Source organism: Lissotriton helveticus, chromosome 1_1 (assembly GCF_964261635.1).
Source record: "Lissotriton helveticus chromosome 1_1, aLisHel1.1, whole genome shotgun sequence".
Classification (NCBI taxonomy): Eukaryota; Metazoa; Chordata; class Amphibia; order Caudata; family Salamandridae; genus Lissotriton; species Lissotriton helveticus.
In genome coordinates this window covers 29,633,960-29,657,852 of record NC_136057.1, presented here as the reverse complement: position 1 = coordinate 29,657,852, position 23,893 = coordinate 29,633,960, and the positions used below count along the sequence as shown (strand labels likewise).

At 45.8% G+C, this 23,893-nt stretch overlaps 1 protein-coding gene and 1 pseudogene across 1 annotated transcript in view; one reads left to right on the top strand and one right to left on the bottom strand.

The window, feature by feature from the left end:
* Positions 1-9,821, top strand: part of CD5 (CD5 molecule) — a 72,859-nt gene extending 63,038 nt beyond the window's left edge. The window contains exon 5 of the mRNA XM_078646381.1: positions 9,505-9,821. Within this exon, the coding sequence (XP_078502507.1) occupies positions 9,505-9,821 (317 nt within the window). The remainder of the gene's footprint in view (positions 1-9,504) is intronic.
* LOC144780534 (U6 spliceosomal RNA) lies at positions 8,043-8,113 on the bottom strand (annotated as a pseudogene).
* Positions 9,822-23,893: the final 14,072 nt, after the last annotated feature.

Here is a 23,893-nt window from a genome sequence, read left to right as displayed (position 1 = left end):
ATTTCTCCTGGAGCGGTTCTCCAAGTCCTCTGCGTGGGTCTGCAGATCCAAATTCTGTTCCGTGAGGCGTAGGACGTCCTGCTGGAGCTGATGTACATCACTCGCCATGCTGAGGTCGTGATCCTCTAGCGTCGCCACCCTCTCACCAATCCCATCCACGTCCCTCCGCACCTCCCGGAGGTCCGAGGCCAACTGTGCACGGAGTTCAGAAATGTCATCCTTAATAGAGGCGAAGAGCTCCTTCATGAACGCTTTAGTCGCAGGCGTTTCGTCATCTGATTGTCTCGAGGAACTGCTGGCCCCCGGCGACGCTGGCTGCTGCGATGACTTGGAGGCTCCATCCTTCGGCGTTTCCCCCCCCCCCTTCGCTGTGAGTTGGACATGGCCGCGAGTGGCCGCAGCTCCCCTGTCACAAGGCTCGAATAGTCGCAGCCGGGAGCTAGTTCTCCGACCGGCGTCTCTCCACTCCGGTACGCCCCGTCAGCACAGCGGCCTCACCCTCCCCAGGGCGAGCAACAATCCGCCAGTGCCGCTAGTGCCCGGGGTGCTTCCAATCCAAGGAGCAGACAGCGGGTGGCAGGGCCCGCACCCCGAAGTCGGCGCCCAGTCACAGAGCGTGCGTGACCCCTCCACAGCAAGTGCCCCCGCAGAAGCCAAGTGCAAGAACTATCAGGACCTGGTCGCCAAAGGCCGCTTGCAAGGCCCCTCCAAAATGGCGCCACCTGCGCAGTCGCAAAGGGGGTCCAGCACGCGGGCGGGCAGTAGCCTCGTCGCCCTGGGCGCCGCTGACGAGGACCACAGCAGATCCGAGGGCCAGGGCTCACACTAGGCCAGTCCCGTATGGGTAGCGTCCCGCCCTACTGCCACTGCACCGCTACACCCAGCGCCCACTGGCGCGAAAGCTGCTCCACTCAGGGGCTCCCCGCCCGGACCCTCCGCCGGTCCCGGCCCACAGAGCCACCGCTACGCCCGGCCGCTGCCGGCTAATAGCGCCGGGATCGTCCACTGACCCGCCTCGGCAGGCAACTCCTCAGGAGGCAGGGCCACAATAGGCACGGCACATCCGCTGATCTTGTAAGCGGCGATGTGGGGCCACCATCTCACAACACTCTCCCCGCCAGGCCGAGCGCCGTCCAATCCGGGTCGGTTCACCGGTCACGCAAGACCGCGGCTGCACTGGCCTCAGGACGGCTCCGCTCCGTAGGTTCCGGCGTGCTCCCGCCACACCCAGCCGGGTCGTCTATGCAGCCCTCGATCCACTCCCGCTGCTAGCAGCACGGCCGGTGTGGCCAACACCCAGCCCCCGCAATAGGGGACGCGGGATCACCCGCCTCCGGCGTCACCTCTCCCTGCAGGCACCACTCACTGCTATGGCGGCCCCCGGGATACGCAAGGCCGCCGCTTCGTAGGCCGCGATTCTCCTCCTCTCCGACGGGCTCCCCAGGCTCTAATGCGACCCGCCGACGGCACCGGAACACTCCTCCAGGGGTCGGCAGCCTCCGCCTTCCCATTGACACCGGGCAGCACCCCCGGGACCCCGCTATTCGGTGCTATGTAGATCCGGCGCCGGAGAGGCTCGAGAAAGCGTCCAACTCCGACGCCATCTTGGCCACGCCCCCCTCATGAAATCTTTAATTCACTTCAAAGCTATGATGCACAGCCCTGGAGCAAAGGAGTAGCCAGAAAAATAAAATAACCCCCACTTTGAACCAAAGCTCTGTTGGCACCAAAGAAGCAAAGCCCAAATCTCCCTAGAAGTGCTCCCTTGTCTCTCAGCATCTATCCATTCATGCTTTAATCCTCCCATTCACACTCAGATATCTACCATTTTACATTTACATTCTGTCATCCGTTTATTCTTTCATCCATCATTCAGTCTTTCACTAGATTGCCAGTTACTTTGCCATCCTTTCATCCACCCATCCAAACTTCCATCCATTGTTTTCTCAGATTTCCATTTACTCTGCCATCCTTTCATTCACCTATCTACCCGTTCTCCCACACACTCATCCACCCATTCTCTAACCCATTCATTCACCAATCTGTTTACCCATTCATTCATCTTTCCATTTACCCATCCATTCTTTCCCCCACCCATCCTCTAACCCACTCATTCTCGCATCCTTTTACCCACTCATCCTTATGCCAACCCATCCATCCTTTCACCCACCCATCCTTTTATTACTCATCCATCCATCCTTTCGCCCACTGATTCATCCATCCTTTCATCCACTCATCCATCCTTCCTTTCATCCGACTATTCCTTCACCTAATCATTCATCCATCCTTGGACCCTCATGCGAAATTCATCATCTCATCCATCCTCCTTTGCCTTTTTCTTCTGCCCATCTTTCAGTGCTTATTGCAGAGCCAATTGTGACCTAATATTTGCCAAGTTACAGATGAAAGAGGCCAATAGGAACCTCAACCCAGCTGTAGCTGGCAAGCAAAGCCCAAACCTCCCTAGAAGAGCTCCCTTGTCTCTTCCATCCAAGCATCTATCCATTCATGCTTTAATCCTCCTATTCACACACTGATATCCACCATTTCACCTTTACATTCTGTCACCCCTATATTTTTTCATCCATCACTAAGGGGGTCATTAGTATGGCAGGCAGATCATCACCTCCCATTTGGCGGTGGCAATCCACCCGCCATTTTCCACTGCCCGCCTACCATTTCCCCCCGCCATATTACGGTGGCACGGGGGACCCAAGCAGACGGCAAGACCATCCGCCAATTTTCTGGTGGTCGAATATGTGACCGGGTGGAAAAGGGCTACAATATGGTGGCGGTGTCTGCATCCATATTAGGATGCCCAGCGGTGCAGGGCTTTCCATGGCGTAGACTCTGCCATGGAAAGACAGGCGGAGTTTACTTTTGGGGGTCTGTTGCGTGCCCCCAGGGGTTGGAGGGTGTGGGGGGTGCACTTGGGGGTACCCATGTTACCCCCTCCATTTGCATGCACAAGGTGGCATGCACCGCGCTGTGCCTGCCACTTTGTGCATGCAAATGTACAACATACATATTGTGCATTGCGGCGGTGCTGCTGACAGCACCACCCACCACAATGCATTAAATGCAGGATGCGACCGCCAGGGTGGCGGTAACATCTTGATTTGCACGGCGGAACCACTGCACCCCTGGTGGGCGGTCCAGTATACCGTTATGGTCCGCCTGCCATTGTAATGATCCCCTTAGTCTTTTGCCATTTGATCCATCCATTGTCTTACCCATCCATCAATTAAACCTTTCATCCATCAAATTATCTTTTGCCCATCAATTCATCATCGCAAATTTCCATTTATGTCATACATCCTGCCTCTTAGATTTCCATTTACTCTGCCATCCTTACACCGACCCATCCATCCATCCTCTCAGATTTCCATTTACTCTTCCATCCTCCATCCATTCTCTCAGATTTCCATTTACTCTTCTATCCTTTCACCGACCCATCCATCCATCCTCTCAGATTTCCATTTACTCTTCTATCCTTTCACCGACCCATCCATCCTCTCAGATTTCCATTTACTCTTCCATCCTTTCACCGACCCATCCATCCATCCTCTCAGATTTCCATTTACTCTTCCATCCTTTCACCGACCCATCCATCCATCCTCTCAGATTTCCATTTACTCTTCTATCCTTTCACCGACCCATCCATCCATCCTCTCAGATTTCCATTTACTCTTCCATCCTTTCACCGACCCATCCATCCATCCTCTCAGATTTCCATTTACTCTTCCATCCTTTCACCGACCCATCCATCCATCCTCTCAGATTTCCATTTACTCTTCCATCCTTTCACCGACCCATCCATCCATCCTCTCAGATTTCCATTTACTCTTCTATCCTTTCACCGACCCATCCATCCATCCTCTCAGATTTCCATTTACTCTTCCATCCTTTCACCGACCCATCCATCCTCTCAGATTTCCATTTACTCTTCCATCCTTTCACCGACCCATCCATCCATCCTCTCAGATTTCCATTTACTCTTCCATCCTTTCACCGACCCATCCATCCTCTCAGATTTCCATTTACTCTTCCATCCTTTCACCGACCCATCCATCCATCCTCTCAGATTTCCATTTACTCTTCCATCCTTTCACCGACCCATCCATCCTCTCAGATTTCCATTTACTCTTCCATCCTTTCACCGACTCATCCATCCTCTCAGATTTCCATTTACTCTTCCATCCTTTCACCGACTCATCCATCCTCTCAGATTTCCATTTACTCTTCCATCCTTTCACCGACCCATCCATCCATCCTCTCAGATTTCCATTTACTCTTCTATCCTTTCACCGACCCATCCATCCATCCTCTCAGATTTCCATTTACTCTTCCATCCTTTCACCGACCCATCCATCCATCCTCTCAGATTTCCATTTACTCTTCTATCCTTTCACCGACCCATCCATCCATCCTCTCAGATTTCCATTTACTCTTCCATCCTTTCACCGACCCATCCATCCTCTCAGATTTCCATTTACTCTTCCATCCTTTCACCGACCCACCCATCCATCCTCTCAGATTTCCATTTACTCTTCCATCCTTTCACCGACCCATCCATCCATCCTCTCAGATTTCCATTTACTCTTCCATCCTTTCACCGACCCATCCATCCATCCTCTCAGATTTCCATTTACTCTTCCATCCTTTCATCGACCCATCCATCCATCCTCTCAGATTTCCATTTACTCTTCCATCCTTTCACCAACCCATCCATCCTCTCAGATTTCCATTTACTCTTCCATCCTCCATCCATCCTCTCAGATTTCCATTTACTCTTCCATCCTTTCACCGACCCACCCATCCATCCTCTCAGATTTCCATTTACTCTTCCATCCTTTCACCGACCCATCCATCCATCCTCTCAGATTTCCATTTACTCTTCCATCCTTTCACCGACCCATCCATCCTCTCAGATTTCCATTTACTCTTCCATCCTTTCACCGACCCATCCATCCATCCTCTCAGATTTCCATTTACTCTTCCATCCTTTCACCGACCCATCCATCCATCCTCTCAGATTTCCATTTACTCTTCCATCCTTTCACCGACCCATCCATCCATCCTCTCAGATTTCCATTTACTCTTCCATCCTTTCACCGACTCATCCATCCTCTCAGATTTCCATTTACTCTTCCATCCTTTCACCGACTCATCCATCCTCTCAGATTTCCATTTACTCTTCCATCCTTTCACCGACTCATCCATCCTCTCAGATTTCCATTTACTCTTCCATCCTTTCACCGACTCATCCATCCTCTCAGATTTCCATTTACTCTTCCATCCTTTCACCGACTCATCCATCCTCTCAGATTTCCATTTACTCTTCCATCCTTTCACCGACCCATCCATCCATCCTCTCAGATTTCCATTTACTCTTCCATCCTTTCACCGACCCACCCATCCATCCTCTCAGATTTCCATTTACTCTTCCATCCTTTCACCGACCCATCCATCCTCTCAGATTTCCATTTACTCTTCCATCCTTTCACCGACCCACCCATCCATCCTCTCAGATTTCCATTTACTCTTCCATCCTTTCACCGACCCATCCATCCATCCTCTCAGATTTCCATTTACTCTTCCATCCTTTCACCGACCCATCCATCCATCCTCTCAGATTTCCATTTACTCTTCTATCCTTTCACCGATCCATCCATCCATCCTCTCAGATTTCCATTTACTCTGCCGTAGAGCGTAGACGATGGCTAATGGCTAATAGCCATAAGTCACCATAAGTCTGTGGGAAGTCCTTCTACTATGTCTTATCTTGAAGACCTGCTCCTAACCCTGAAAGATATTGATGAAAGTGAAACAACTTCTCCTGAAGAACATCTTTCATGTTTGTCTGACAGGATGGGCGAAGAAACATGCTAGCTAAGCGGTGCCGAAGACTTACCGGCAGAAGGTTGCTTTGGTTGTGAGACTTACCCCCTATCCTGTTTGAATGGTGCTTACCCAATGAGTGAATAGTGAACTGTCTCTCTCTGGGCTGTGCAGGTGGGGTCACCATGGACTTTGCCCCACTTACCATACATGGAAAACATTAGAATGTGCTTAAATATGGTTCATATTTCAAACTGTTTGTGGTATTAGATGTTATATTCAATTTTATATTTCAGAGTTGGATGATGGTAACTGTGGTTTGCACCTTTTAAGTTTCAGCACCAAGAAGTCCTTTGTAGTAGATAGTCAACATTCAGTCCATCTGGTCTTTCTCTTTTTTAGAGGAATAGTCGACATCAGTGAATTACATTTGAAATGAAGTGATTTTAATGTGGTTTTGTTTTAATTAAATTTAATTATTTCCTTACCTTGTACCTGTAACAATATAAATCTACAAAAATCCACTTATTCGCCTGAGTCAATCCCTTCAGCTCAGACTTTGCAGTGAGGCTGTACTTAATGAACTTGCTCAAATTCACACTGCTATTCTCAAATGTAACTTACACTAGTGAGTAATTTACACGTTTTATTTACTTTTATGTTTTTGAGTAACAATATATATAGTGGCATGGCGTCCTCGCGTTGGCAACCCCCTTGTGGAGGGGCATGGGATTGGCACAACTGCAAGGTTTCACCGATGGGATCTAATTGGCATAACACACTTGGGTGATGTCTGGTGGTGAGACCATATAAAAGTGTATGATGATCTGGCTAATCAATACCCGTTGCACAAACCCCAGTATTTCCACTACCTGCAGTTGAGGCACACTTTCAATCAATCAATCAGTAGATTTGTAGAGCGCTACTTCTCAGGTATCCAGGCACTTTGAACACATATCGAGAGAAGCTAGTGATGGCCCTGGAGAGTAACCCACTGGAAGCTACATTGGTGATGGAGAAACTGGGGGACAAGGGGATATTGAGAACTTGTTGCAGCAAATAAATGATGGACAAAATGCTGACAATGCAAACATTCTCCCCCAGTCCAAAGATCTGGCACAAATCTCTGTACTGGGGTTGAATATATGACATTGTTCTGCATTCTGTCCATCAATTTTTCTGTTTACATTTGTCACCCCGAGTGGGACGGGTATGCTCAGACGTGAGTCCTGTGCTCTCGATGTCACTGGAGTCAAGCTATCCCGGCTGATGAGGGCTGAAAGCCCGAAACCGGTCCTAGGATGCTTGCTTCCAGTCCAGGGAGGACCTGGCCTGGCAGTTCGGGCTGGACTGTTCCCATGGGGCACAGGGTCAAGACTGATTTTCATATGGCTGGGTTCAAACTGGAATGGCGTGGTGTGCAGAAAAACGATGGATTTAGGCCCAGATCTCAGTACTGGGGTGAATGTATGACATTGTTCTGCATTCTGTCCATCAACTGTTGTTTTTTGATATTGAGAACTTACCACAACTCAGTGGTCAGCTGCCCAGACCCCATGCGCACCCTGACAGTAAAATGGGAGGAGGATACAGGCCAAATAGAGCATGATAAGCAGATAGAAATCAAACTGGCAGTGAGAACACTAGCAATATCCTCCCGCCTCCGAATGATCCAATTTAAATATTTTCACAGGTTATATTACTACCTGGTGCACTTGGAGAAAAAGAACCGCTTTTCCGACCCCTGCTTTCAGCGATGCAAAGCGACATTAGGCACTTCTATACATATGGTTTGGGAATACCCGAAAAAAGCCAGGGGCCTATTATCAACAACTAGCGAAAATTATCGCTTACTATGATTAGCGACATATTTTCTATCGCCGTGCTTCGCCTGATTTCATCGCAGAGATAACGTGCTATTAGCAACGTTTATCTCAAATGCGATAAAATTCCAGGCGTTAACGGCGAAATGCGAGAATATCGCTGAGAATCCAGCGATATTCGCGCATTATCGCTAACAGGGACTTAGCCAGAATATCCACCTTCCATTGGATATAATGGCTAAGAACTGGTCTGAGCAGGCGTTAGTTTTTGGAGATATTCGCGCTTAGTGTGAATATTTCCATCGCTACGCCTGCCTTGCTAATAGGCGATAGCGACGTTAGCGACTGCTTTCAGTCGCTAACTGATGGGTATGCCCACTTGCGCCGGGGCCATGCTAATCTTCTCTGTATCGTTCCAATTTTAGTATATGTGCTGCCGAATTGAGCACATGGGTATGACCACTTTGCATGTCATTAGCGATAAATATCGCTGACATGCAAAGCGGGCCCAAACCGCTCGCTATCGCCTAAAAGCTGTCGCTAACATCAGTTAGCGACAGCTTGCTAATAGGGCGATATAATTATCGCCGCCGGCCGCTAAAGCGGCGATAATCCAATATCGCCAGGCTTGGTAATATGCCCTCCAGTTACTGGCAGGAAACTATGACTACGTTGGGTGGGTTACCAGATTGAGTTAGAAACAAAAATTATACTATTGGGAATTATGGTGGAATGAAGTGGCCCACAGTACACTACAACGCTTGTCGGCTTGGGCTTGTTGACAGCTAAAAGAGGTATCACCAAATATTGGCATACCGAACGTGCCCCTCTAAGAGCGAATGGACCAGAGGGGACGATGGTGGGACTGCTCACAGTGTCATGTAATGTATGAATCTTTGGATAATGGTCTATGTTGTAATGGTCCCTCTTGGTGGAATTTACACTTCATTAGGCCTACTTTGTCCCATAGATTACACCATAGAATTTGCATGCAATATGGTATTCTGCACTCCCTCTTGTTTTTATATATTGAAACAAATAAAAAGAGTTTATACAAAAAAGCATAATAAAAAAATATATGTTTTACTTTAGGTGGGAATTTACCTTTTACTTTAATCTTCAGACAATAATTTTTATTTAACTTAGTGTTTTTAAATTAATGAAAGATTTAATCTGACCAAGACCATGCCAGGAATACTCCATCTCGTCCTCCCACAGCAAAGGTTGCCACTGGGAAAAGTTCTAAAAAAGTCCCAGTTCGACTACAAAGGCATGTCAGAGAAACACCCTACTAAAACCTCACTTAAACTCTAATAAAACTCCATAGAGCATTAAAGATTGAAGTTTGGCCAGTCTTTGGCTGGATGAACTAGTACTGGTCATTTGTATAATTGTGAGATCCATGCAGGGGCAGCTAGTTAGTGGCCGATTGGTGCAGAGCCTTCGATATTGGGATGTGTATGACATTTAGGGTTAACCAAAAGGGCTTTGATTTGTATTAAAGTTAGAACCTGCGTTCTGTCATTTGACATAGTGTATGTCTTCAAAACTTTGAAGGCGAGCCCTAAAGCTGAGCTAGCGCCCAGAAGGATTTGATAACCCAAGGGAACATTAAGTACATTCCTGAGAGAATCAGGCAGGCTGACACCGAGGATTGAATGTGACTCTGGTGGGTTTGCCAAACCCAGTTGGAGTCCCAGTGGACGGGAAATTGACAATTTTTGCTCAGTCAATGGGATGGCTATTTTCAGATTCTACAGATAGGTTGTATAGTTTTATTTTTATAGTTATACTTTTTGGAACAGGTTCTTCTCACTTCTCTTAATTCTTTCTCCTCTAGGATTCCTGCCGAAGGTGAAGACGCGGCTGGTGGACGGAGTGAGTCGCTGTGATGGGACAGTCGAGGTGCTCCACTTTGGAAGATGGCGGCCGCTGTGCTTAGACAGTGGGAAGGCCCAGAGCTGGGGTGCTGAGGTGTGCAGAGACCTCCATTGTGGCAATGTCTCCATGATATCACAGCTGGACGAGACCCGTTCAGAGGGCAGGCGTGGGAAAGCTGGGGTCTCCTGTTCTGCAAAAAAGTTAGAGGAATGTCATTTGTTGAAGGTGGAAACAGAAGCTGCTTGTGCCCCCTCAAGGATTACCTGTAAGTGTTAGCATTCTTGCACATTTGGCGTTTCCAGGAGTTGTTCTCTTACCCGATGCTCTGATCTGAAGACTGTCATAGTACTCTTGCGTAAAGGCTTTCCGTCTATACATTTATTTTATTCTTTCCTTCCTCTCTGCACTGTGTACCTTCTTGTCCATCTACTGGGTTTTAGTGCTATATTCACTCCAATGAGCTTTATACCTTCTATTGGGTACGATATACTCTCCGATGGATTTACCATACTAGTATAACTTAATAAGTCAATCACACCTTCCCACAGTTCCTAACACAGGATCTGGATTAGAGTTCAATGGTCATGGTTAAATCTTCTGATTTATGTGGTAAATTCGATATGATTCATCATCGAAGTAGAGTCTGCTGGCTGCATCATCTCCACCGTGCATTAGTTTGGAAGTCTTCATTCGTTTGCGCCCTGCTAGCGGTAGTAAGTTCTACATGCTATCTTGGAGCATTCTTCATCGATGTAGCGTCTGCTGGATGCATCACCGCCACCGGGCATTAGTTTGGCAGTCTTAGTTGGTTTGCGCCCTGCTAGTGGTAGGACGCTCTACGTCTCATCTTGGAGGATTCTTCATCGAAGTTGAGTCGGCTGGCTGCATCATCTTCTCTGTGTATTAGTTTGAAGATCTTCGTTGGTTTGTGTCCTGCTAGCGTTAGTAGGTTCAACATCCTATCTTGGAGGTTCCTTCATCGATGTAGAGTCTCTTGGCTTCATCACCACCACCGTGCATGAGTTTGTAAATCTTCCTGGTTTGCGCCCCGCTAAGGACACAGCTCAGACACTGTATGATCTACGTTAAAAATGACATGCCTTTCCTTTCCAATGTCATCCCTGTTCCTGCAGGTCTGCTGTCACAGAAGGCCAGAGCACTAGACTGACACTGAAAGGTGTATCAGTTCTGGTAAGAGGCATGTTGTGAGTTAGCTGTCAATTGTTTAAGCTCCGCCTAGTTACACTTCTTGTTTTACCAAAAAGGGGTAACCCTGTGTCCCTCAGAACCTGGGTAGGTATGATTAAAGACAAAAACGGTTCTGTCGGGTGTGTCCCGACAGAACCGTTTTTGTCTTTAATCATAGTTACACATCTTGGCAGCTACTGATTTCATACTGAAATAATAGGTGCAGTCATTCCTGAAAGACAAGCATTTCAACTGGAACTGAATTTCAACCTTTGTTTTTTATTAAATACACAAGATAAGTTTTTGACTTCTACCTTGTCCACCCAGCAGCTATTTCAATAGAGTCAAAGTCAAAGAATCTTATAGAGCGCACATATCACCGGGGGGTCTCATAGCACTTGCGGAGATTCCAAAACTAGATCCCATATGGGTGCACAGACATAATATCGACTACATAATATCGTTTGGACATAATATCGACTCCAAAATATCGTTTGGAGAAAATATCTACAGGACAGAATATCGACAGCCAAAATATCGTTTTTAAGGTAAGTGAAGTAATATCGTTTTTATTTTTAGGGTTCAGGGTCAGTTTTGGGTTTTTGGGTAAAGGGGTATTTTTAGGGTTCAGGGTCAGTTTTGGGTTTTTGGGTAAAGGGGTATTTTTTAGGGTTCAGGGTCAGTTTTCAGTTTTTGGGCAAAGGGGTATTTTTAGGGTTCAGGGTCAGTTTTCAGTTTTTGGGTAAAGGGGTATTTTTAGGGTTCAGGGTCAGTTTTCAGTTTTTGGGTAAAGGGGTATTTTTAGGGTTCAGGGTCAGTTTTCAGTTTTTGGGTAAAGGGGTATTTTTAGGGTTCAGGGTCAGTTTTCAGTTTTTGGGTAAAGGGGTATTTTTTGGGTTCAGGGTCAGTTTTCAGTTTTTGGGTAAAGGGGTATTTTTAGGGTTCAGGGTCAGTTTTCAGTTTTTGGGTAAAGGGGTATTTTTAGGGTTCAGGGTCAGTTTTCAGTTTTTGGGTATTATTTTATTATATTTTATTACTATATATATATGTTTAATAAATATGAAATAAAAAAATATTTATTTAACTTTCATTAATTATTTAATTATTATAAGTTAATTTAAGTAATTTTAAGTATATTTTAGTAATTAATTATTAATATTAATGTAATTTAACACTGTTTTTAGTAAATACGATATTTTTTACAACTATATTTTTGTAAACGATATTTTGTACTCGATATTTTTGTACTTACCTGTTTGTACATACAAACTCGATATTTTTGCTGTAGATATTTTTTCCTCGATATTTTGTACTCGATATTTTTGTACTTACCTGTTTGTACATACAAACTCGATATTTTTGCTGTAGATATTTTTTCCTCGATATTTTGGGTAGTCGATATTTTGGTAGTCGATATTCTTTCAGTGATCCCATATATGGTTACACTCAGAACAGCCATGTTTTCAATTCCTTGCGGAATTCCTTGATAGACGAAAGATGGAGCGTTAGCGTATTCCAAAGATGCGGGGCAAGAAAAGAGAAAGATCGACCCCCATTTCGTGTAGTGCGAACTCGTAATGGGGTAAGGAGAAACTTTGAACCAGACCTTAAAGTTCTTTGGGGTTGAAATCTTTTAAGTTTTTTTTTGTTAGGTAGCCGGGACCAGTACCATAGATACTTGTGTTAGATACTTGTGTTAGGCATAAGATTTTAAAGTGACCTCCTTTCCTGACTGGAAGCCAGTGGGGGAGCCTTAAACTAGGGCATGAGGGGGACCTTGGAGGTAGATTGAAGATCAGTCTGGCTACAGTGTTCTGCAAAATCTGCAACTTGGAGAAGAGATCCTCATTTAGTTAGACCAGCAGCGCATTTCCGTAGTCCATGCGGCTCACAATTAAGCCCTGGACCAATGGCTTCCAGATTTCAATTGGTAGCCATTTAAAGATTTTACGTAGTTTCCACGTGATACCATAACAAGTACCCAAAACACGGTTGACGTGGTTTTTCATGGAGAGCTTGTTATCAATCGTTATTCCCAAATTGCAGACTGATTGTTTTGGGGACGGACACGGCCCCAACAGCTGGGGCCACCAGCTGCTAGACCAAACTCTTCGGCCCTGCCGAACAGAATGATCTTGGTTTTACTGCCATTTAGCTGTAATTTATTTTGGCCCATCCAGCGGTTCATATGGGTCATACAGTTTTTTAACCGGATCATTGTATCTCCTGGACTGGCACAAAAGCCAGTGAGCTTATAGCAATGTGGCAGGTGTAAACCGACCAGTGGATAACAGTGCAAAAACTTCCTCGAACAAAATATAAGTACCTGTGGAGTCGTTATCGAGTTAGTCTTCAGGCAGAAAAGTGTGAACACTCCCTTTGAGGAGCCCTGTGCAGTCCGAAGGCAGCACTGGTACTTCTTATGTTACGTTAATTTACATTTGTAAAGCGCCAAATCATCAATGGTCTCTAAGCGCTGTTGACTCAAAAACCCAGAAATTCCTTAATTAATTGCTAGGCCCACAAAGAAGGGGGAGGTGGGGGGGCTTACCTAAATGACTCAGAAAACAGGATAGTTTTGCAGGTACTGATGGAGGGCCGGTTAGTTCTACACACGGAAGGATGCTTCTGTACTCGCTGTGGGACCTCTTTTGGGTGAGACGCCTTGCTCTTGTTATGGAAGTCACTTTTATGTCAGGAAACGTTTTGCTATATCCGGTTTCACCCAGAAATAAAAACCTCCCAGCCTGTCTACACCCCTCTGCTGCGAAGGGAGGTAGGCATGTTGTGGGTCAGAATGATTGTAGCACTGGCTGGTTAGCTCTCTGTAGTAACCTGTGTTGTATTCATCTGGTTACTTACTCCCTAGCTGCTCAACCAGTGTGAAAATGTTAAATGTCGTATACTTGTAAAGTGCACAGCTGCCCCAGCAAAGGGGCATCCCGGCGCTGTATACCGCTGGGGAACCCGTCCTGGCTTTCCCTGTGGGATGGTCCCTACTGGGAATCCCCAAGGTGGAGGCCAGGTATCCCCGGCGTTGATGGGGCCGTTGTAGAGATTAAGCAAGCTAATGCCCAGAGTTGCCGAGTGCGACCCCTGGTTAGAGTAGGCACCGAGGCGAGAATTATCGAGTCCGCTGACCCTGGTCCAACACCCTGCCGCGTCGGGAATTGAACCCTGGTCCCGGGCCGACTTCTGCTCCCGGGTCTGCCCCCTCTAACCAGTGAGCCACACCACTCCACTTCATATGACGCATGGGACGTTGGTGTGAGGGTCTTGAATGGAATGTTTGGCTGCCTGGATGCTGGAGTGTGTCAGTTGCAGCATGGGCTGAGCACCGGATTGACTGCTCCTGGTGGGGCTGCATCTCTACAACTCACCTACCTGTAACTGAACTCAATCAATTTACATAAAACTACATCTTGGCTACCGACTTCATCACTACACTCTCATTCTGTTGTACAGGGGGATTGTTTAAGGTTCCACCACATCACTTTTTTACTGTTCAGAAGTGTTAGCTACTAGCCCTATTCTCATTTCTTCTACTTTGTTTTGCTGTTCATTCCCTCTTGGTGTTATTGTTTAGTTTTGCAATAACTTGTGAATCCTCTATCCATTTGGCCTTGTTTTTGGGTTTTTTCCTAATAGAAGTTTAACGCTTTGCAATGTTTGTATTTCTTGTTACACTCTTCTAAAGCCACCTTGTTCTCCACCCCCCCCGCATGCCCTGTCGCTGCAGTTTATACCTTGGGCTCTGGCCAAGTTCTGGGGACTAGACCCCCCCGAAACGTGGCTCCTCCGTGGAAGGCGCCATCTTTCCACCCCTTGGTCTTCACAAAGCTGTGTGTCGGTTCTGACAGGGACTCGTCTCCTTGTTTCTTCCCATCCTTAGGTCAACCGGATCCGAAGCCGCGTGCCGCAGGGCTGGGGGCCGGGGATGTGGCCAGCATCCTCTTAGGACTAGCGCTTCTGGCGGGGCTCGCGGCGCTCGGTGGCCCGATGGCTTACAAAACCCTGAAGAAAGGCAAGTAGCTATATGATTCATCTCTCTCTCTCTCTCTCTCCCTCCCTCTTTCTCTCTTTCTCTCTTTCTCTCTTTCTCTCTCCCTCTCTCTCCATCTCGCTCTCTGGCTCAAATTGAAATTCAGAAAAAACTCACAAATTTTTGGAGACCAAATTTCCCCGCAGACCTAACCTTTACATGCTACCTAAAATTCATAAAGATTTTTAAAAAACCTCCGTTTAGACCCAAAGTTTCAGCTTGTGGCTCTATCTCCGAACCAATTGCTAAATATGTAGACTGGTACCTTCAACCGATAGTACAAAAGTGCAGTACCTATATAAAAGACACCACCGCTTTCTTGAACCTACTCAAGTCCATCACCTTAGATGCGGAAGCTGATCACTGGCTGTGCACCGTGGATGTCACAGCTCTTTACACTTCAATTCCACACAATGAAGGGCTTGAGGGCCTTAGAATGGAGCTTACTCAACGACAACACAGAAGAAGTCAACAAGATATTTCTGTTAGAACTCATGCATTTTGCCCTCTATCATAGTTATTTTGAATGGCAAGGCAACTTCTACAGTCAATGCAACGGTACATCAATGGGCTTCGGGGGGGGTACCCTCATATGCCAATATCTTTATGTCAAAATTTGAAACAGATTACATTTTAGGTAATCCAGACAGGACCGAAGATCTGATTATTTTCAAATGGTACATTGATGACATATTTCTAATATGGAAAGGTGACAGAAATAAACTTGAAAGAAATGTCAAAACGATCAACACACATAATGAAAGAATCAAATTCACCCACAACATCGACAAACAATCTATAGCATTTCTGGATGTATACATCACCATAGAAGAACAGAAGCTGAACACACAAGTACACATAAAAACCACAGACAGAAACACCAGTCTATTGTACCAAAGTTTTCATTGGAAACCTTAAAGAAACATCTACCAACCTCACAATTTATCAGACTCAAGAGAATTACCTCGGATTCTATTAACGTCCAGGAAGTATTTGCCAATTAAGTCAAAAAATATCGACAGAGAGGATATCCCCAAGAAGTCTTGGAAGAATCGAGAAAAAGAGTGAACAACATGTCTAGAGAGACTTTACTAACAGCAGGGCCAAAAGATACTGAGAAAAAAACTGTATGTGTGCTAAAATTGTCAACAGAAGCAAAGAAAATCAAGAGTATCATCAACAATCACTGGTCACTCATAAAAATGGAACCTGATCTTCAAGGATTATATAGTGATAACATAACCTTTGCTTTTCAAAGATCAAAAAACTTAAAAGAAAAATTGACCACGAAAAAAGAGAAGAGAAGCAGCTACAAAGGCATGTCTAAATGCCTAAATTGTGTTCATTGCAATAATGTTATTACAGGTAATGTGCTAATGCACCCCACCAAAGGGTATAAAATAGATCTTCATCACTCAAGTACATGTGACACCAAAAATGCAATTTATGCGATCAAATGCCCGTGTTGCAAAATTTATGTAGGACAGACAGAAAGGAAAATTAAAATCAGGATGACAGAACATAAAAGTAATATCCGATCACAGAACACAAAATCCACTGTAGCTACCCATTGGATGGAGGCGAAACATCAGATTTCCCAATTGAAATTCACAATACTGAAGGTAGTAAAACAACGCTGCGACATGGATCCAGTTAAACAAAGACTGAAATCAGAATTCTTTTGGATAGAAAAACTGAACTCTCTACAGCCCTCAGGGATGAACGATGAGATGGAATTTTCCTGTTTTTTGTGAAATTGTAATTCAACCATAGCATTTGTCAATAGACTATTCTGATCCTCAGGAACTGTATGATTATACGTTGTATCTCATTTATACGTTGAATTTCATGTTTTCAAAGAATGTAGTTATTGTGCTACCACAGAATATGCTAATGAAACAGTCATCAGTTGAACTTAAATAAGATAGCCATAACCGTACTGCTCTGTTTATCGCATAATATTTATTGTTTAGTAATTCAGAGAATCTCTTCATTTTTTCACTTGTTACATCCTCACATACTAAGATTAGGAACGTAGTACTGTTAATTATTTTCGTGTCTTCCCAGCGCGTCTTATTCTCTTAAATTTTTTCATCACTATACACCTTTCCTGTTCGCGCCTCCACGTGTCTACTGTTTTTCACTTCAGATTGATTTGCATAGTACACCTTGTTCCTTTCATTCAACACACATCCATAAGGCTCGTTTTCACTTATGACTTACTCTATATATTATTTTCATACCAATTTTACTTGGTTAATGAGCTCCACTTGACCCCATGTATTTACCGTTTTTTATCGTACTTTGTTGTATAAATCTTTATTGCACATGACGGAAGCATCTGCTCCATCTTGAAGCTTAGACACTCAGATCACGTGACTAGGGTCACGTTAGATAACCACAGCCGATTGGCTATATAGTCGTTTCTTCACCCAAGTCTATGTTGAACACGGAAAGAGAAGGCTTCAGCTTTGTAACTTGATGTTTGAATACACGAGTAAGTGCCGCGCATCATTCGGGTCCATACTCGCCCGCTAATTTGTTTATCATTTATTACTTGGTTTACTATTGCAGCGCACTTACTTTTCACCATCAATTTCTATCTGTAAACTCGTACACTCCTCGTTATACTGCACCATGATTTTTCTTTAATGTGTTGCAACTCCGGTTTCTTTTACCGACAGACGCTGACACCCCATAGGGGATTTCAACACTTATTACTTTTACCCGAGAAGACACCCCACTCCGATTCTAGTATCACAGGAGCGTTTTATTTTATTTTTCAGTTTGCACATGCTTACTTGTCATCATCACCCTCCTATGGTTACTTTTAACAGCACTATCACCAGCATGATATGGTTAATGTATCATTTTTGATCATGAATACTATGTTAGTGATTGCATTGGTCCTGTATTATTTCATTTCACAGACCCCTAATGAAGGGTCACTCCAATTGACCCGAAATGCATTGGGTATTGGAATTTTGAAAATCAAACAAATGAAGAAAATGTGCAATAATAATGATTGAAACAGGGAATGATCATTTTGAAAATAAAAATCCACTTATCATGGAATAGACTTTTTGATTTATAAGTTTTCAATTGATAATTATCAAAGTGAAGAAACTTGATAGTTTCCTGGAAAAAGAGCGCACGCCTCAGTGAGAAGAGTATTCTTGTCACACAGATCTTGAAGTTTATCAAAGGCACGGACAGGCATTGTGCGACAGACGTAGCGCCAACACGCGATTTGTTGTAAATTCCGTTATAATTTTGATCAAACGAGTGCACAGGGATAACAAACTTTTATGGATCTAAATTCCCACATAGAGGACCTCACCGACCTGAACTTGACAAGCTTCCCGACCAGTCTAAACACAATCCCTTTTTCACAATGGATGAAATTCTCCATCCTCATCTGAAGACCCCATCTCTACAAATTTCAGCAACATCTCGGTTGAGAAACTCATCTGTCTCCCATTCTGCTCAAACATTTCTATCTTCACTTCAATCACCATTGAAAAACCTACCTCTGCCATCCAAGACCACCCGCCAAAACTGGAACACTATTTCCAAAGAAACTTGGTTCACAGACCTGCAAAACTACCGCCCACCAGACCAAAATGACCTCACCCTCTTTATTGACAACTTCAGTCTCTGGATCACACAACCCTCCAGCAATACCACCAAAATCCACCAGGCTTGCAGCACAACAGATATAACACAGCACCAACGGTGCATAGGCACTCTCTTCCATCATAAAGGAATCCACCATGCCCTTCTCTGGCTCCACCACTCTCGCCCCTCTCAGGATCTGTGGTCCCAGCTCGCGCTTTTCTTCCACAATCAGATAGGTGCTATCTATGACAACTTTGCACCCCAGCTGAACCATTACACCTAGGCAGCCTTCCTTGGGATGACCAACTTTTTAGGAACCACGCTGTTGCTCACCATAAACCTTGTAGAAACGACCACTGTCATACGATCCATCTACTGAGAAGCCCCATCGGACCCTTGGTCGCACTTCACCTTTGCAAGAGAACTAAAGCCTGCGTGCTCTGCACTCACCCTGATCTTGAATGACTCCCTAACCACAGCTACCTCCCATGGCCCCTGACAACACGTCACCATCTCGCCACTGTTGAAGAAACTGACTGCAAGCACATCCTCTTCAGCCAACTACAGAGCTATCTCACTGCTTCCCTACCCAGCGAAAGTCTTGGAGGAATGGATCAACAAGAAAGTTGTTAACCACCCAGATGCCAAGCACCTTCTGGACCCATCTTAATCAAGCTTCAGACCAAATAACAGCGCCAAAACTACCCTAATCATTGCAAATGACAACATCAGGACCGTCGTGGACCAAGGCTACACCACGGCCCTCATCCTCCTCAACCACTTCACGGTCTTCAAAGCCAACTTCCACCAGACCGTCACATAACACCTCCACCAGTCAGGAATTCATGCATCAGCCCTTCAAGGGATTAGTCCCATTAGTTTGTCATGGTGCACATCTTCAAAATCAACATCATCTCATATGGAGACAGCCCACAACTCATATTCTCCCTCTCCACGGACATCACCAACACCCAAAGTTCATTGAGTGCATGTCAGAGGTTGCCCTCTGGATGAAGTCCAACTTCCTCAAACTCAACTCATACAAGACGGAGGTAATACTCTGTTGGAAAGACCCAACGTCATGGTCCTCAGACTCACGGCCCTTAGACGTTGGTCCCACTCCAACCCCTTCCAGCCAAGCCAGAATCATGGTAGACTACAAGCTATTGGTGGCCAGCTAAGTCAACTCTATCAATCAATCAATCAGGGGAATTGTAAGTGCACTACTCACTTGTGAGGGTCTCAAGGCGCTTGGGGGTAGCAGCTCTGTTCAGTCAAAGAGCCAACTCTATTACCTCTTCCTGCTTCTAAATCCTCAGGAAAATCTTCATGTGGCTTCCTCTTGGCACCCACTGAACAAACACCCAAGCACTCCTCCCCAGAAAGCTGGACTACGGAAAGCACTCTACGTTGGAATCTCTGCCCAACTCAGCAAGAAGCTCCAGACCATCGAGAAAACAGCAGCTAGACTCAAAGTCTACCTCCCTTCATGAACCAACATCTCCACTGGTTACCCATACACAAAGGTGTACATTTGAAATTACTCAATGACTCATGCAAAGCACTAGACAGTTTAGGGTCCACCTAAGTCTGAAGCCTGATTAAGATGGATCCAGAAGGGTCCAACCTCCTGGTCACCACCGTTCCACGCATCCAAACAGTCAGAGCCGGCGGCCACGCCTTCTCGTATCTGTCTCCAAGAGCAGAATACATACTCCCACTTTACACGACGGTCGTCAGCTCAGCCCTAGAATATAGGAAGAAACTGAAAACTTGCCTCTTCACATAGGACCCAGACAGGGCAGCAAGCAATGCCCCTTATCATCTGCGCCAGGATACCCTCCTCTTTGAGATGCGTGCTTTACAAGTAAACTTAGCAGAAGACAACATAACACAAAGTATGGAGTAACTGAGAGGGGTGTTATTTAGTAATCATCACTATCACATTTTACAGCGTAAGCCGGCAATAATGAATAACCATTGCACCAGAGTGAGTGTTTAGGCGACATTGTAGGGATGTATGACGGTACAACGCGTGCTTTTACAACGCGTACTGTTACGACGCAGGTTTTACAACACAAGTCGTTACAATGACTTGCGTTGCAGGGCGCTGGATAGTGAATAGTTTAATTTACTATTCCAATTCCAGTCCCCGTGGATAGTAGGGAAGGTGTTGGATAGTAAATTAAACTATTACCTATCCTAGAGCGCCCTCCAGCGAAAGTCGTTGTAATGGCTTTCGTTGTTAAACCTGCGTCGTAACGGTACTTCGTTGTAAAAGTTCCGTTGTAAGGGACGTTCCCCCATTGTAGCATTGAGCTGACTGCAATTTCCTTGTTCACAAATAATAATATGAAAATGCATGGCACAACTGAAACGTTTGCTATTAAATAAATAAATATTAAATAATGGCTACAACGGTGATTTTTTATTTTTATGACAAGTGTGACCACGTTCAGGTGGATGCACGTGTTTTTCCCTTTCATTGTATTGCCTATGCTTGCACCAAAAGAATAGAAAAAATAAAGATTGTGCCACAATATGAAAGTCAGGGCTATTGGCCTTGCCAAAGCTTGCAGGCACTGTGTGTGTTTCTCTTTGTGTATGTCTCTTGAAGTCCATCATTACATCACACTGTTCTAGTGTGTCTCTCTTTTCTTTCCTCATCTGTCCTTTTCCCATCTTTGTTGGACTTTGACTCTACTATAAGTTTTTACAGTAATGCCTATGCACGCAAGATCAGAAAGTTTTCACAGTCGTGTACAGTTATGGCACACACAGCAAGAAAAGCCAAAGTCAATGTTAGAAGCGGCTGTCTCTAGTTGGCAGAGGTATACACTTCTGACAAATAGGGACACACCTTTCTAGTCAGGGCAAGGAGATCACACACTTAGATAACCCCTGCTCACCCCCTTGGTAGCTTGGCAAAGCAGACAGGCTTATCTCAGAGGCAGTGCGTTAAGCATTTATGACCACATACAGTAATAAAGTGAATACACTACAAATGGACACGACACAGTAGTATTATAAAAATAAGTATTTTTATATAAGGCTTAGCACAAGACCAAATAACGACAAAAATATACCACAATCTTAATAAATACTGTTGGAAGGAAAAATAATAGTTCAAGCACGGTTTCTTCTTAGCACAAAAGTCTTTAGTATCAAAAGCAACTCTTCTTCTCTAAATCAAAGTTCTTGGCAACAATGTAACCCACACGGGAGTCACACGACGTCGAGGCAAAGTTAATCCAAAGGTTCGGCGTCGACCGCGAGGAGCGCTACGTCGAGCCCGGAGTCGCACAGACCCCAACAACACAGTACCTTGGAAAAGTGAAGCACTCGATGATCAGCGGCGTCGAGATGTCCGGCGTCGCGTCTTCGGCGTCGATCGGGCCTCGGAGTCGGGGCGATCTGCAGCGGCGTCGACCGAAGTCAGGCGGGAGCAGCGCTCACGGGATGAAGCAGGATACGGCGTCGTCGATGTCGATGTTGCAAGAGTGAGCAGCGCTCACGGCGTCGAGAGGGCTCGAAGTCGATGCGATCAGCAGCGGTGCAGACACGGGGTCACTTGGAGCTGGAGCCGAACTCACTACTCACTGGCGTTGCTGCTGGCGTCGATCGGGCCCGGCGTCGAGGAAGCGGGACACTGGAGCCGTTACTCACGATGTCGAGCTGGATTCGGCGGCGTCCGTCGGCGTCGAGATTGCTGGATTCTTTCAGAGGTGCTGGATTCACAAACTCCAGCAAATAGCACTTTAAGCAGATGAAGTCCTTTAGCCCTGTGACTTCAACAGGAGACTGGCACTCTTCCAGCCCTTGGAGATTTTCTCAGCAAAGAGTGAGAGTACACACAAAGTTCCTCCCTCCTGGTTCCTTGGCAAAAATAAAGAAGCAATGCAGGATTCCCCCAACAAACAGCACTCTGGCAGAAGGGGTAGGCAGTCCTTAGATCAGCAGGCTTCTTGTCCTTGGTTCAGGTTTCCTTGTCAGAAGTGATCTAAATTCTTGGTTCAGGGGTCCTTCTCTTATACCCCTTGTTGGCTTTGATCCCTTTGTCCATGCAGGGGAATTTCCCCCCATCTGGGGTTTGTTGTGGGTGTTGCCAGGTCGAAGTACCTGGCCTATTCACTGGGCAGGGCAGAGTCCTCAGCCGCTCAGCAGGAGCGGAGCCAGCATTGTCACTGGCAGGGGCAGGGCCATCAGCTGCCCGGCAGGAGGCGGGCCAGGAAAGTCCCAGGCAAGCACAGAGTCATCAGTCGCCTGGCAGGGGGGCGGAGCCAACATTGTATCAGGCAGGGCAGGCTATCAAGAGCTACTCTTCCCCTACTCTCAATGCAAATGCCCCACTCATCCCACACTGACTCATTCAGACTCTCTGGAGCCACCCAGCTCCTGTCACACACACACCAGAACCAGCAGAGACCGGTAGACAGTTAGACAAGAAAATAGCTACTTTCTAAAAGTGCTATTTTCAAACACAGAGTCCAAAAACCATCCACACATGCGTTATTAAACCCTGAGTTCAGGGATACCAAACTCGACATTGCACCATGCTCCCCGAGCCCGCTAGGATTATAACATTAATAATCCTGGCAGCCCATTCTAACTGATGGAGAGCAGGCTACCTTACAATAGTGAAAAACGACTATGGATGTAATTCACTATTAGGACATGCCAACCTTGTCAGGCTTGTCCTACCTTATGCTTACAATGCACCCTGCCCGTGGGCCTACCATAGGGGTGACTAACATGAAGTTAAGGGAAGGTTTAGGGACTGGCAAGTAGGTGTACTTGCGCAGTCCTCGTGACAGTCAGACTGCACGTGGTCTGGCAATGGCAGACCTTCAGACATACTTTTACTAGGCCGCTCTTGTGGGTGGCACAACATGTGCTGCAGGCCCACTAGCAGCATTTGTATTTACAAGCCCTGGCACTCCTGGTGCACTCTACTAGGGACTGATAGTAAACCAAATAAGCCAAACATGGAAGTCAACCAATACAGCAATTTCACATAGGGAGCACTTGCACTGTGGCACTGATCAGCAGTGGCACAGTGCCCAAAGCATATACCAGCAAAAACATCGTAAACAGAGGAGGCAAACAGATAAAAACGGAGGAGAGACTCATGCCAATGATGCCAGGTCTAACAGTCAACAATACAACGAGCACAATTCTTGACACAGAGGTGCTGTGAAAAGGTTTAATGGTTCCACAACCAGCCGACACGTGTTTCGTCGCGTGGGAACAGTGTCTTCGCGACTCCTCAGGGCTGCGATATTGTAAGTATGGCCAAAATGTCGCTCCACCGGTGATACTTCCGACCCGGCAGGGCCCATGACCATGTAGAGGAATATTCTCAATGCACGTTATTCTAATCGGGATAGAAAATATGTTCCCTTAAGAGTTCAGGTGAATCTGCCAGTATCAATTGCGTCTCTGCGTCTATTGAGGAGAGTACGCTCTGGTCATGTGCGAAGTGAGCTTATATCCCAAGAGA